This window comes from Tyto alba, unplaced genomic scaffold, assembly GCF_018691265.1.
Source record: "Tyto alba isolate M040663 unplaced genomic scaffold, T.alba_DEE_v4.0 Super-Scaffold_1, whole genome shotgun sequence".
Lineage (NCBI taxonomy): Eukaryota > Metazoa > Chordata > Aves > Strigiformes > Tytonidae > Tyto > Tyto alba.
The window spans coordinates 37,081,217-37,097,110 of NW_024881261.1; the positions used below are offsets into that span (position 1 = coordinate 37,081,217).

Below are 15,894 nucleotides of genomic sequence, written 5' to 3' on the forward strand. Positions count from 1 at the left end.
TGTGCCTTACAGATTTACCCAGGTAACAAGCTTTTGCTTTAGGCCTCCTGAGTTATTTTCACCAAGTGGCATTTGCCTGTGAATGCGCAGTCTAAGTTGACCTCTCAATATAATGTCTTTGGGTTGCTTGTCAGCTCCTAAATGTCCAAATAGATCTCAAGCTGGAGATGAGGAAAGTGTAGGCGTGTTGATAGCAAGGCGTGTCCTTGGTTTCAGTCTTTGACTGTGGAGTTCGAGTTTTCTCAATATTTGGAAGTCAAGACTCCTAGATGCCAAGCACACGTGAACCATCTGGAAATGGTGTCCAGTGTGCCTTTGGTGAATAAATTCGGTAGAAGCAGTTCTTGCAGAGACTCGGGTGTTAGGTCTGTGAGCCGGGACACTGAAGTCAGCCTCCAGCTGTGCCTGAGCATTTTAGCCTCTGGGAGCTTCTGGTGTAGCTCCCGGTGTAGCGTCCGCTTCTGAACCTCCAGTTGTACAAGGGAGAGCATTTGGCACACTGTGCTAAATTTTAGTCTGCCAGATGACAATGCAGCCACCTGTAAAGTCCAGAATTGTAAACTGTAATGACAGCTACTGTAATATGGCCAAGAATTTGCCTAATCATTGCTCAAATATTTACTGATAACCAGTTGCTACTGTGTGTTTCGTATTTGGTGTAGCTGTTAGCTTGCCTCAATCTTGTGTATGTTACGTGATGGGAAGAGGAACAGCCAGAATTTACTTTTCTCCATCAGTGTTGCAATGGTTTTGGTACTACATTGTGCTAACCTTTTACTGCTTTCTGTGATTTTTCTTACAGAAAAATTTAGATTTGATGTGTCTTAGGCATTTTGTGCTGCACTGAACTTTCTAATGTGCATCCATGCGTTCTTTCCAGATCTTGACATGTTATTCTCTGAAATTGTTTCCAGATCAACTTTTCAAGTTCAGGCACACTTGAAGGCAGCCTATGTCAGCAGGTTGTTCTTACTTTTTAAAAATTTATATGTTTCCTTACTGCCTAAAGGTGATTATGAGATTTTGTTCTGAGCGTCCGTGTAGGAAGGACTGGAAAGTATTTTTAAGGTTGCTTTGATAAAACTTTGTCTGTTGGGATGTGGTGTGGGATGCAGATTGCCCAATGGTGAGAGGAATGTCCCAGGGTGGTCTGTTGTTCCAGTTCCTTGTACAGCAGTCATCACTCTCTGCAGATAACCAAGAAAACGGGGTGGTAGTGTCTGTAGTGTCCTCCCTTCTGAGAGTGGCAAGGAGCTAGAGTTCTTTTTTCCAGCAGGCAGAAGGAAAATACTGCTGGTTGGTTTGGGCTGTGAAGAAGATTCAATTCACAGAGGAAGGCCCAGCTTGCAAAAGTCTACCCTATTTTCATCATATTGTAAAGAGCTCCAGAGATCTGGTAGCTACTAAATCCCCCATAGCAACACAAGGATGTTGGAGTCATGGCAGAGTAGGAGTGTGCCGTGACCAATTAAGGGACTGGAAAAATTAATTGCTTTAAATTGCCCAAGCCTCATGATGTCGTTGTAGCCAGATATAGATGCAGTTTGTCTTAACTCAGCAAGGATGGACTTCGCATAAATGGCATGGCTGTATTTTTTAATGCAGACTGGAGTTTATAAGGGCAAATGTGGAGACGGTGAGTCAGCTGGCAGTGAGGGCACTAATGTGGGTAGACTCAAGTGCTTTTCAAGTGGTAAGCCCTTGTCTCTTAGCTGTAGCACCCGAAAAGAACAATTAGGACAGCAGTGCTCAACTTGTAGCTCTTCAGCTGTTGCAGCTCTGGAGCAGCTCAGGCGAGAGCGTCATGTAACTGCGTCAGGGCTGAGCTGATGTGCCACCCCCAAGGTAAAACAAACCCCTGCCTGGGGGAGGCGTGAGTCCTCAGCGCCCAAACCCTGGGCGTAGCTCTTCCGTGGAAGAGAGCTTCCAGATCCCAAGGGCTGGCAGTCAGTCACCTGAGCCTGTGAACCATTCCCTTAGTGTCCACCCTCCGAGGGTAGATAGTTGGCAACCCCCTCGTACTGTGTTTATTCATCCAAGTTCACAGGAATTGTTTTCTAGTAGATGTGACTATGCCATAGCTTGCTTTTCCTACCAAAAATCGCCTCCCGCAGGAGACGAGACAAGAACATGCTGTTATGTGTGTCACTCCCCAGCATACTCTGGTCCATGTAAGCTGCAAAGAAGAGAGAGACAGTGTTAGCAGAGTTTTGAAACCTCTTTTGTATTTAGGCTCTTACAAAATTCCGCAAACATACCTGATCTGTTACCTGCAGCGTATTTGGAAAAATATTTTGGGATTCCAAAGGTTGCCTTGGCAGCAGGGGAAAAAGTGGCTGAGACTTGTGGTGAGAGAGAAGGGAAAAATAAAGGGATAGACAGGAATGGAAAGTTCAATGAGGCAACAGAAGAATGAACCAGAAGTGATTAGTTAAACAGAAATTTATATAATGCAACAGCATGCCCCAGAGCAGTGTGCTTAGTTATACAAATATGGTTTGATTTTCTATTACAGAGATCAAGTGCCACCATAGTATTTTCTGTGGATGTAATCTCATGATGTTTGCTTCTTTTTTTTTTTTTTTTTTTTTCTCTTTTTTCCCATTGCTTTACACGCAATTGGGATTTGGTGCTATAAGAGCAAATATATGAGGGGTTAGCTTAATATGATTTTGATACATCGTTGTTTGTAGTGTACTCTTTCAACAGTGCTCCCTGTAGGGATTTCAGCACAGGATGAAACTGTCCTACCGGTATTGCAGGAATCAGATCGTAGCCTAGTGCGTACATTTATTAAGTTCCACCTTAAAATGAGTTATTGTTGCTCATATTACTCATAAGAGAAGGCTGTTCCAGAAGTTCGCTCCTATGGCTAGAAACCTAATTCTCAGCCTATGTTTATTCATTAATTTGAATGTCAGTTATCACGAACTGAAAAGGACACTTTATAAAGATTAATCAGTAGCATAATATGGAATTGGAAGTTTAGAAAGGGTTTGTCACAAATTGCAAATTTTGTTGAGCAAGAGGGCTGGAGGAAGGGACCTCAGGAGATCACCTCATCTGGCCTCCTGTCCCCAGGCAGATCCAGCGCTGCCTGTGCCATTTCTGACATATATTCTCTAACCATTTTAAAGTTGTGCTGGCAGGATGATTCTGCCACCTCCCCGTCTGACCGTGTCCAGGGCTCTGCTCCCCTCCCTGTTACGCAGCTTTTGTAAGAGTCTTGCCCTCCTGTCACTTTTATAGGGAACACTTACTCCCGACCCCTTCGAAGCAGCCCTGTACGTCTCTGAAGACTACTATCATGTCTCTCCGCTTCTTTTCACCTTCACTTTTAGTTTGTGTCAGATGTCTGATCGGTCTCACCACCGTCCTCTGGATTCTCCTTGCTCTGCCTGCCTGAGGCGCAGTATCTGCGGTTGGCCGTAGCTCAGTGCTGCCTGCCCTCTTGCTTAAATGCTTCAGTGCGAGGTTTGCCTTTCCACAACAGCTCTTTCCACCCCACCCCCCCACTGTAACCTGCTGGTCCTAATCAGCCGAGCTGTTTCCTAGCAATTGTTCCCTGTCCTGCACAACTGGTTGCTCCTGCATTAATGCAATTAATGCATCGCTTAGGAATTTTTTTCCCCGCTTGTATCTGTTTGACGTGGCCCATTGCCTTTAATCGGTGCTTGCAAGCGGCAGTTTATGAGCTGTTTTACCACCACTCGTGATTCCAGGCTGGCAGTTTGCAGGGAACTTGGAGTGAGATGATGAGCAACAATAGATTATGAGGTGTCCGTGTCTGATAGGTTTACTGGTTTAATCTTTCCCAAGTTTTGTTATTGTGCCTACATAATACATTGCACACAGAAAGAAAAAAAATATCTGGGTAATAGACAAAGACATGGCAGGGTTTTATAGATCCCTGCAGACTCTGTGGAGATTTTATTTCCTTGATTTCGTAAGTGAAAGCAGTGTTCAAGTTAGGTTATCATAGAAACTGACCCTTGAGTTTGGCTGTTACAGATGAGCTAGTTTATGTGAATGTCTGACTTCGTATGGGATGGGTGACCCTCTCTGTACATGCACTTGGTTTGTAATAAGCAGGATAAGAATGGAACACAGATTTCTGTGCCCTCCTGGGATGAATATTGATTGATCCCAAGGGCTTGCAATGGTGTCAAACATTTTTTTTTTTTTGAAGGCTATTTAGAATGCAGATTGTGATAAAATTTAACAGTATCACCTGAAGTCATCGTAATGTTTTCCCTCCTTTTGTTTCATTGAGGTGAATGAATGCTGGGAATTAAGTGATAGAAGTACCATCTGTGGCAGACATGCTCTTTGTTTACTTCAGAGGAGTAACCAGGATCATAATTAGGCCACCAGGGCAGTTATCAAAATGGAGTTAAAAACAATTTTTGTAAACAGAGTTAAAACTTCCCTGTTATTTGACAGAGGGTGAGAACTGGGGGTGTAACTACGACCATGCACACACTTTGGAGTGGCTGATTCCAGGGTTGGTCATCCATTTACCTGCAATCTCTCAGTTGCCAGAAAAACAAGGAGAAAATGAGATTTGTTTTCTTTGTTCCTATGTATAGACTAGATTGGCTTTTAATGCAGGGAAAAAAACACAGCTTCAGGGAGCTAATGGACAGAAAAATCTGGTAGCCAGTCCTTTTAAGATGAGAGATTAAAGACCTCTTCTTAGCTCTGTGGAGGAAGACTTTGGGGGCTCCTGGGAGCTGACATGAAGATGATCTGGGGAGAATTATGAAAGCAGTGAGGTGACCCCTGGGGCTCAGTGCCTGAGGCCAGAGCAGTGTGAGGGGAGGTGCTTGAGGCATAGCTGCTTGCCTGCTTCTCCTCTTCAGCCATGCATGTGAAATTCCCCATATAAAAGACCTGGGACGAAGCAGTGTGTTTGTAGGTAGGTTTTATCCTCTGTGCGAGCAGTAAGACTTCCTCTACTTACAGGTGGCACCAGTATCTGGTTTTCACCTTGTTTAATGCTGTCCATTATGCTTCTCAGCTCTCTATAACTTGCTAAACTTAATCAGCATGGAAATCTTCCATGCTGCGGATGTCTGCCTTGATGTGATTTGTTTGTTTGGCTGGGTTTTTTGTGTTGTGTTTTGTTTTGTTTGTTTGTTTTTTTTAAAAAAAGATTCATCTAATGTGCATTTGATTTTTGTAATGGTTTTTCTTATATTCTCCAAACCACTTTTTCTGCGATGCTGCTGCACTGGCAGCGCAGTAGTCAAAAGAAAAATTATAACAAATATTCTGGTTATCCAACTTTTAATGAACAATGCTTCAACTTTAACAGGTATTGAGAATGGGTTTGGACAGAATAGTGTATAAAGAACAGAATAGTGTATAAAGGTGTTTCTCACATGCTGAACACCAATCCTGTTTCTTTTCTCTTGCAGTTTTGGATTGGAGCACAGGGTTAAGAATCACCAGCAAATTGAAAAGCACAGAGCTGCAAGATGTCGGGCCGAAGTGGGAAGAAAAAAATGTCCAAACTGTCACGCTCAAGCAGGGCAGGCGTTATTTTCCCCGTGGGGAGAATGATGCGCTACTTAAAGAAAGGAACATACAAGTACCGGATAGGTGTTGGAGCACCAGTTTACATGGCAGCCGTCATAGAGTACCTAGCAGGTAAACCAAGAACCTGATCCTGGAAGTGCTGGGCTCACACAGAAGCCAGGGATATCCATGGGATGGGATACGAACGTGTTCAGCACTTCTAAAAATCAGGCTCTGCAAGCGCAGGGTTTGTTGAAATTTGCTTACAGTGCTAAGGAGATGAATTTGCTTCTTGAAGAGGCTGAGGATGGAAATTTTCTCTTTCAGAAGCACCATGCTTGTTTGCTAGCTGGAAGGATTATTTTTTTTATTGCTTTGCAGAGTGAGGAGTCACATCTAGGTAGTTTCTGTCCAAGGCTAAGCCGATATGAGTTAGGTTTTTGATGCACCTGGATGTGAATAACAGGAGAAAAAAAGCAAACCCACTTGTACATCTGTTGTGCTTTCTAAGCTGTTTCACTGGTTGCATTTCTCCTTGCAGAACAGTGTCAAAGTGTTATGAAATATAGAGATTGTTCATTTGTATTTTAAAATGCCTTTTGGCTTGCCTAAGTGTATAAAGAAACTGTTTTAGGGTTTAAATTTTTCCTGAATTTTTTTTTCCCTTCCTTTCTGAAATTGACTTCAGAGGAAGGGACAGATGTCATGGTGATACAATATACTGTGATGTATTGTAATATTTCAGACTGTTCTGTGGTCATATCTGCTTAGTTTCTTATTTAATTGTGGGAAATAGCACCTTAGCAAACTGCTACAATGCCTGGTGCAGAGAGGATTCTGGTTCAGGTTACTTAGGTGTTACAGATCAAGACTGAGGTGCATTAGAGAATCTGTGAGGAGTCACAAACCTGGATGGAATTAGTTGAGTGGGTTGTGTTTCAGGAACATAGTTTATTGCCAAAGTGGCATGGATGAAGCTTGCGTGGAACGTGGTTGTCCATATAACAGCATGCCAGCCTTTATGTAAACATTGCTGTCTTTTACACGTGAAAGCCTGTTCTCACTGCCAGACAATAAAAGCACTATTTTCTTTCAAAGGTGTGGAGGAAATCTGAAATAATGATAATTTCACTACTAAAATTATGTTTTTGATGATGCCTAATAGCATGTTACAGAAACTTCAGCGTTTATGTTAATTGCAGGATGAGAATCAATTTTTTTTTTCTGAGGCTGCTTCTAGAGTTTGAGTGACAAAGTACTGCTTATGTGGGAGACACGTAAACAAAATATTTAAGTTTGCGTTTGTGTTTACCCCCAGCTCCGACACAAGATAAGTCCAGAAAAGGAACTGGTTTTAAAATAAAACAAAACAACACTGAAAAGCAGAATCAAAATCCAAGATAGTGAGCATCTCTCCCACTTGTTTGATTATTTATTTCTTTTTTACTGTGTAAGAAGAAACATATTTATATTAAGATAATTTAATCGTAGAGAGAGATCAGTTTTCAAAGTGATTTTTGAAGAAGATCTTTCACTTCATTAAGAACATATGTATACTTATATTTGCACAATCCAGTTTCATACATTAAAAATTAAGTCTTGTACCTGCAGAAAACTCTTGCTCAGTGGAGCTGGTGCAGTTGTGCAGCACTGGGGATGTCCATGACTTTCGGAGCCGGTTTAGCTGTCTGCGGTGTGGAGTGCTGCTCAGCAGGGATGCCTCAGAGGCTGCAGGGAGTTAAGGGGAAAGATGGAGACAGGATTCGTAGCTCTTGTAGGTCCCCTGCTCAACCACAGTGATTTTCAACTTTGTTTTTGTTGGTAGGCCCCTGTGTGTTTTCTAGTGGAGGTTCGAGTGGTTCAGGAATGTCATAAATACAAATTTCTCTATAGCAAGATGTGTTTGCTTTATTTTGTGATCAACTGTGAATTGCTTAGAAGTCATCTACAGACTTCTGGGTGTCTGGTTATTGCAAGATGAAAACCATAGTACAGGGGGTTTGGAAATTGCACTAACCTTTATAACTGAATAACATGCTCATATGACTCTGACCTTCATTGTGGGGAGGAATACTTTTTTTTTCTTTTCCCACTCCACAGGGATCCATTGCATTCAAAGGAGTTTCTAGGATAAACATTTGGAGATGCTTGTTCTGAGCTGTGGCAATTACTACAAAGTGTAGTAGTAAATTGTCAACAGCACTTCTGGTATGTGCAGCACTTCAGTAGTGCAGACTGAATTATGGTCATCTTTTTGTATCATACAGTGCAGCACTGTTTACCTGTCATCTGAACTAGAACAGTGTATATCTTGGCTCTGCGTCTGGCTAGTAAGTGCAGTTTAATTTAAATCATTAATAACAGCAGATTATGTATGGGCCTATACTTTGTTTTAGGAAAAAAGAACGTGTAGTCAACCAGGCAAGAAAATCGCTAGGTGTGTAGGCTGGGGGCCCACACAAATTGTAAGAGAATGTTATTTTAAGCTGCTTGGTTCAGCAGAGAGAAAACCACCTCTCGCCCCAACCTTTTATATATTATAATAGAATGGAGTAATGTTTCTGAGCAAACACCTATTGCTTGTTTATAGTGGTCTTTCCAAATGAAAATTTCTGTGCTCCCTCCAGAGTTTTGTTTGAAAAGATTACAAAGGTGGACAGGTCAATTAAAAACCAGTGTTGCAACGTCTAACCCTGCTGATTTAGTTATTCCCAATACATGTGTGAATAGTCTTTGGTTTTGGGAAGCCTTTAGAAACAAAATGGTTTTCCATGGCTGTGGTCAAAGTGGGTATTATATATCAAACAAGTAACATTTCTTAATGTTTCTTGAACTTCCTATTACAAATTCCATTTTTTTTCCAATGGACTTGCAGCTATGAAATGGTGGCTACTCAGGCTGAAAGCCTGCATTACAGGGGAGCTGCTTCAGGCTAAATCTGGAAGGGTGAGAGTAAGGGAGTCTGGTTCTTAAACTGTTTCACAGAAGCAAGTTGAACCATGTTTTTCTGTGAAATGCCTGGGTGCTGCTCTGAGTTTGAGCAGAGACTTGATGCTTTACTGAAGGGGAAGGGTGGTCTCTGCCATCAGACAAACCTGCTCTGTTTGTCTGAGGTGTAACTCTGTAAAATCACAGGTTACTCATGCTCAGCAGAGACTTGTTTGATTTTAATAGCTAAAATCTCTGAAGACTTAGTCCTCAGTGAGCATGCTCCAGCCTCTCTTAGCTCCCAGTGCTGCCCAGACTGCCTGTGCATCATCTCCCCAGAGCGATGGAGTGTGCCTCAACCTCTCAGCTCTGACCTGTGACAGGACTACACGTGGGCCACTCCACGCAGTGGATGAGCATGCTTCAGCCCATGGTTACAGGTGCTCAGAAGGATTTTCCCTGTCACTGCTGTCCCCAGCTGCTCCTCGACACAGCACTGAGAGCAGGGAGCAGGCTTTTGGTGGTCTCGGCAGTACTGGGCAGCGCAGGGGAGGAAGCTTTCTGATTTGAAGGCAGAAGGTGCACAGGGGTGGGTGGCAAGAGGTCTGGGACTGAAGGCAGGGAGTACATGAATAGGAGCTGAAGGAGAGTCTCATCCTACTTACTGTCCTTGAGGTTGGAATTAACTGGATAAGCAGACTGGGAGTCTGGGAAGAGGTTCCACATTGGTCAGAGTAGGAGACTGGGAACAGACCGTAACATTCTGGGGAGACGATGGTTATGGGAGAATAATATTGGTGGTAGAGGCAGAGGTGGGAATGGATCTGGCTAGTGGGGAGAGCTGAACTGATGACCAGTGGGCAAATAAATGGCAAGGGGTGTCCAGAAATCCTGCCAGGAAGTTGGAGAATAAGTTGGAAAATTAGGGCATAGGCCAAGGATTGGATGGAGGGAGTGCTGGTAATGACAAACCTAGAAAGTTAGATTGAGCCTGAGTATTACTACAGCTGAGAAGATGGGAGAAACGGAGACTGTCCAGGAAAGGCAACTGAGATAGAAGTCTTAGGTGTGGATTGCCAAGGAAAGGACAATGGGCTGTGGAGCTGGGAAAGCAAGTCATGGCTGGGATAGGGGCAAGGTGGATGAGGCTGGAAGGGTCAAACAGGGCCAGAGCTGTGTGATTGCATTCATCCAGGGCCTAGCGTGGACCAGCGATTCCCCTGTGAGCGATCAGCTGCGCACGTGGTCTGTCGATGGCCTAAATCTGTTACCTTGAAGCACTGAGCCTCTTGACTAGTGTCACCCAGATGGTGCATATACATCTCAAGGATCCTTATTGCCAGTTGCTGCGTGGTTCAGACTGCCTTTTGGCTTTGGTATGTGTTCTGTGTCATGAGCTCCTAGATCCCCATTTTTTTCTCCTTATATGCAAGATTGATTGTGACTGCACCCCACAGCCATTATCAATGCCAAACCTGTGCTTTGGCTTCTCAACCCTGTTGTTAAAATGCCAGCAATCACTGCAAAGTATCTCAAGAAGAGGTACTTTTGCCTCAACTGATTAGCTAATGTGAAGAAGATCTCATCAGTGTTCTAAGGTGGGTTTTTTTAATCATCTCTCTATGCTGTTTTATATCTTAGACTTGAAAATCAGATTGCAAAACTGCAGCTTATCACCTGTCTAGAAGGTTGTGTTTGCTGGAACAGTGTTGGGCTCCACTGGCTTCAGAGTTGAAACTCCATGAAAAATTGGCCTTGGTCCCATTAGATTTATGGATTTTGCAACAGACGCATGCCAGACTGTGCTCTGAGTGTGCACAGGGCTGACTACAGTCATCCTCATCTATCTCAAACATCAGCTGCATGTGTCCCATAAAGTACCTTCCCAAAGTACAGGCAAAGAATACATATGCCTCTTGATTAGGAAGCAGAAGACATGTGAATGGTGTGCTGGTCAGAGGAACCCGTGGAAGATGTCAGTGGAAAGCCATCTTCTCTAAATTAGGGCAGAACACAACACTAGCAAGTACTTCCTCCTTCAAAGGACATCAACTGTCATACTCTTCTGTCTGTGCTCGTCTGCTGTCAAGAGACAAATTGAGCAGATACTTTTCCACTTGCGAATGGGGGACCAAGGACTCCAGCATCTGATACATCTTTTCAGAGCAAAGGTATTATTGGTAGATGTGTATGTGGTAGCATAACAGGAACTGTCACAACTTACCCTAGAGGGGAAGTGGAAAACAAGATAACCTGCCTGAAATCTTTCTGATTCTGCTATCAGTAGTTCTCGTATACCTTTCTTATCAGTCCAGCTGAGCATTTCACAAAAGCAGGCTGAGCTCAGCTGAGCAAATCGTTTTGGCCTGGCTAGCATGCTTTTAGTTCCCAGACACTCCAAATCTGTTGATCCATCAGCTAAAGAAATCTCTTTTTCCTGCATGTTGCAGGATGAGAAGATGTAATCCCATTCAGGTCATAACTTGGCTGCTGCTTGTGTCTCCTGGAAGACAGTTTTTCCCTGGGCCTGAGTGCTTATCAAACGGGAGAAAAGGCTCCTTTGAAAATACTAGGTGTTGTGTAGAGTTAGTGGCTAGTTCTGGGCGTTACTCTGATGACCAGCATTCGATATCTATCTAAGGCCAAGGTAAACCATGGAGTGCATAAATGAGCTAGTTTGCTTGTAGCCATCTGTGATGAAGATGTCTGAATTGATGTCTGAATTTGAAGTTATGCTTCCAGCATGGAGGCATCTTTGTGGATTTTGAATCTTGAGGGAAGCAAGATTATTTCAGATTTCACTTTAATTCTTAATGCCCACTACTGAGAGCACGTAAAGTAAAACCAATTTATGTCTGAGGATATCAAGATGCCTGATTCAAGAGAGCTGGTTATAGTATAGGACTTTATTATAGGACCTATATTCTCAGACTAGTCTTAGAGTTTAGGTAACCTTGGCTGTCAAGATGTTTCTACTTGAAATATAAAGCAGTTTCTTTAGGGATCTGTTGTTATCAGCAGAGGATGTGATAACTGAAGCCTCCAGATTTGATGTTGCATTTTGCAAGTGCCATTTTATATTCTTAAGGCTATGAGTCCCTGCCTCCGGCATTAGAAAAATATGCATATAAACAATCATTAGAAGGAGGTAAGGCAGTTATTTCCCTATGCAAGTAATTGACATCCTTTAAGTTATATGCATATTCCACAGTCTGCCATACATCATCTCTGCCCTGGATTCTCTTCTTCCCGGTGTCCTGTGGTAGATGGCTGGCATTTGAGTGTTCTGCGTTTTTTGCTCTTAACATTAGGCAGAGGACATTTGAGTGCACCATCAGGATGCTGCTGGCCAAAGGACCCAGAACCTGGGGGAGTGGGGTGAGCACACAGGTAGCAGGATGTGCCTGTTGTTGGCACATCTGAGAGAACTTCAGTTACCACACAGGTAAGTTTGTGTTGCTTTTTTATTTTATTTTTTTTTTATTATTATTATTCCTGATGCAATTTTCCTCTGCTATCAGCACACATCTGCAAAACCCACTGGAGAAGTCTGGGTCTCTTTTCTTGCTTTACGCTGGTCTTGCACAATGGATGGCAATCTGTTCCTGCTGTCTGCTGCTGCATTAGCTCCACTGGCAGAGGTCTGGGAGTTGGATCTGAAACTTCCAGCCCTGCACCCCCCGCAGGGGTGAATATAGCTGGATTACGCAGCTTCTCTTTTCAGTCTCCTTTTTTGAAGTCCAGATCAAACGCTCCAAAGTTAGGAAATGCCAGAGCCAAGATTGCTGGCCTAACTTTTAATGTAGGCCCAGTAGGTATTTGTGGTGTGTGACAATTTCTGATTGTTTGATCGCATACTGCTTTTTCCCCATAGCAGTGGCCTAGTGATCACAATCATGGTTCTAATATTTCCTAAAATTTAAGTGCTTGTCTGTGCAACTTTGATAGTGCTTCTTGAAAGTGGTGCATGAATAATTGTGAATTTTCAACAGACACTGGCTGTGTATTAAACAATTCACTGTGATAGGCACATAATTCTAAACAATGGCTTTTATATCTCCAACATTCAGTTAAGTATGTATGCCATATGGTAGTGAAAACTGGATGATGAGTATGTACTTTTGTTATTCTGAGTGAAACTGAAAGTTTGTATTTTTCCTATGAACTAAACTTCTTGTTGAAATCCTTTGGATTTTAGCCAGAGAGCGTTATATAGATTTCCACTAGATTTTTCATGAAAGTTCTTCTTTTTATAATAGTTACCATTCTTTATTTAGGTGATTAAAAGGAGTAAGATGTCATTAATGGAACACTGATGGGCTGTAACTTTCTTCTCCCTGTTACTGACAGATGTAAATACAAAAACAAAAACCAGAAAGCAGGGACACTTTTAAAATGAAACAAGGGTGAATATGATTTTTATGTTTTTTTGGAGCAAAACATTCCCTTCTCCTTCCTTCTCAGTGCTTCAGTAGAGTTCTTTGATGAGAAGTAACTTCTGAGTAGGAGCCAAACTGTGTAAGTTAATGAATTATACCGGTTGCTACAGTTTAAATAAACTCAGAAAGATGTGTCTGTGTTTCCTCTATAACAGTGAGAAAGACCTCAGTGACTTTAGTCACAGTATAAATGTTATTGCAAATTTAGAACAACTACTTTTGAAGCTCTTATGTTGTCTCTGCTTGCCTCTTAAGTCAAACCTTTCATACCTTGTTCTGAAGTGAAGCTTCTCACAGATTTTCTATGCCCTTTAATGCAGAATTGCAGCATCGCCTGGCTAGTTTGTTGGCTTTCAAAGTATTTCTTTAAATGCACCTCAGTCTTTGTCTTACCTGGTCCTGAGAATCCTTACTGTTTTGTCAGAACTGTCTGTACTAGGTTTGGGGTTTCATTGCATGCTTTACTGTTTTATTGTTACAGGATTACTGCTGGATTTTGGACTGCTGATGTACATTTTTACAGGGTGTTTCTTGTTTTTTTGAGCGAGAATTCTGACCTGGGACTCAAAGAAGTTATGTGAACCAAGCTTAGCATATTTTTCTGCTAGCTATCCTTTAGGGAATTAGGAAGGAGAAATTACTTTACGTAAATTTAGAAATACATCGAGCGTGGTTTGGTTTCTGCTTTTCTGTAGCAAAGACCATAGAAATCGGGAAATGCCCCCGAAAAGGTAAATGGATGTTAAAAAGGAAGGTAAAATGTGTATACAGGGTGTACAGAAGATGCATTTTTGTTACTCATTTTTATCTTAATATGTTTACAGCTGAAATTCTAGAATTAGCAGGAAATGCAGCACGAGACAACAAGAAAGGAAGAATTGCCCCCAGACACATCCTCCTGGCAGTTGCAAATGATGAGGAACTGAATCAGGTACCTGTTCACATTTCAGTGGGAGAGTTACATGCTGTGGCATAAATGATGCTGTTACCATGGAAGGAAGGTTAGACAGAGTTTAGTCTGACACGTGAATGAGAACACAATTATTAGAGCAGAAGAAGACAAGATTGTGCCCGCTTGAATAAAAGCAAACAAAAAATAAGGTTTTGAGATGTCTCATCTTCAATCCTCTGGATATAAATTTTGCTGCTTTTATAGCCTGAGAGACCTGTTGAAGGGGGTAAATTTGATGCTTAAGTTTTTCCTAAGGGACATCCAGTACTTAAAGAAAATGTGCCATATAGAAGACCTTTTTCCAAAAGCTGTAGCAGTGTGTGTTTTCTATTATACTGGCCATGAGGCCCATCTTGGGTAGGGATCTGGCTCGCTCTGTTATTGCTGCCTCCAGGACTGCTTCCTCTTCCATATGCCCACGTCCCATTAGCACCCAGACTGTGGTTTGCAGTGCTCTGACTCTGAGGATCACCTGCGGGATCACTGCTGCTAAATTCGTTGAGTGAGAAGAGAGGTGATGGCCTGGGCTGTGAATTGCAGCATTCAGGGGTGCCGGAAAGGTTCAGTCAGCATCAGAGGTTCTCTTCTTGGTTGGCCCCGTGCGAAGATGTATGACATCATTCACACTTTGAAAGATTCCTGCATTTAATTTGACTGCTTTAAATAATGAAAATGTGGTGCCTGTGAAGTCATCTAGTTCTGTTTCCAGTCGAGGTGACTGAGAAGTCAAAGCAGAGGCCAGGAGAGAGGGAGAAGCATGCTAACACTACCAGCCCATTCCCTGCTCTGTGGCAGTGGTCACTGGCCTGGGAACTGGGGACTAGATCTAATATTGTCTGTTAGGAATTAGCTGGACTTTGTCCTCCCCATAATATCACAGCCCATTCCTGTTGTTCACCTCTGCAAAACAGGTTCTTGGGGCTCATGCTTGCTTTCTCTGAATAAGTTTCCCTGCCAAGGAGATCTGCAACCAGATCTTCTTTGAGCAGGGCTGTGATGCAATAATTTTTTTAAGTAGCCTGCTTATCATCTTCTCTTACCTTCATTCACTGCTTGTCAGTCACCAAGGACAGATATGCGGAAAGACCGGCACTGGAAGAGAGAAGAGTGATTGATGAGTACAGTAACAAGTTCTCCAGGATGTGCTGGCTGACCTCACTGTCACCTGCCAGATTTCTTGTTATTGTGGATTTTCTCCCTAATAATTCTTTTTTTTTTTTCATTATAAAGAGACAGAGTGCAATACTTTAGGAGGTGTGGACTCTACTTGTGTATGTGTAATACAGTCAGAAAAAGTAGCTTGAGTGCAGACTGAGAGAATCTGTAACGTGCTCCTTTACACTGCTTCTCCTTGTAGTTGCTAAAAGGGGTGACTATTGCAAGCGGAGGTGTCCTGCCCAGAATTCAGCCAGAGCTTCTAGCCAAGAAACGGGGTGCCAAAGGCAAATCTGAGACCATCCTTTCCCCTACTCCTGAGAAGAAGGGAAGGAAATCCATGGTTAACAAAAAGAGTGGGAAGAAAGCAAAGTCTACCAAGGCCCGGACACCCAAAAAGGTAAGCAGGAGGCAAATAGGGGGTTCCAGGTGTGTGGGAGAGGGAGTGGATCAAAATCAACTAAGATTATTAGGAGAAATAAATTAGCACTTCTGCATTGTCTGTAACAACTGGAAATGGGAGGTAGGAGTTGCAAATAGACACACCAGGATTATTTTTTTCTCTAAACTTTAGAGATAAAGGCAAACGCAGTATTTTTTAAAATAAATTTTCGTAACAAAAACTTTTAAAACACTGAGGGAAACTTTTCAGATTTCTATGTCACTCTTTGCAGTAACTGTGATAAAACATCTTATAACTGTGTAGAATCTCTTTATCTCCACATTAACTGTGTGGCAGTGAACTCTAACCTTTAAAATAAAGGAAGCTGAATTTTAAAACACTTTCTACTTGAGAGATGTCACTCCCTCAGCCTTGTGCAGTTGCAGGGTTCCTGCTGAAGATTTTTCACTGCCCACAGAACTTGTCCTGACATGATACATAAATGTCATTTTGACAAG

The 15,894-nt window shown here is 42.5% G+C and overlaps 1 protein-coding gene across 4 annotated transcripts in view; it reads left to right on the forward strand.

Annotated features, from left to right (window-relative positions):
- The window catches only part of LOC104363435 (core histone macro-H2A.2), a 28,134-nt gene that overhangs the window by 1,457 nt on the left and 10,783 nt on the right, over nt 1–15,894 (forward strand). For 3 of the 4 annotated variants that reach the window (XM_032994567.2, XM_032994569.2, XM_032994568.2), the window contains exons 2-4: nt 5,421–5,652; nt 13,712–13,818; nt 15,197–15,394. In XM_032994567.2, the coding sequence (XP_032850458.1) occupies nt 5,481–5,652; nt 13,712–13,818; nt 15,197–15,394 (477 nt within the window). In that variant the 5' untranslated portion in view covers nt 5,421–5,480. Of the gene's footprint in view, nt 1–880; nt 963–5,420; nt 5,653–13,711; nt 13,819–15,196; nt 15,395–15,894 lie in introns of all 4 variants that reach the window. The other variant, XM_042788340.1, reaches the window with a different exon arrangement.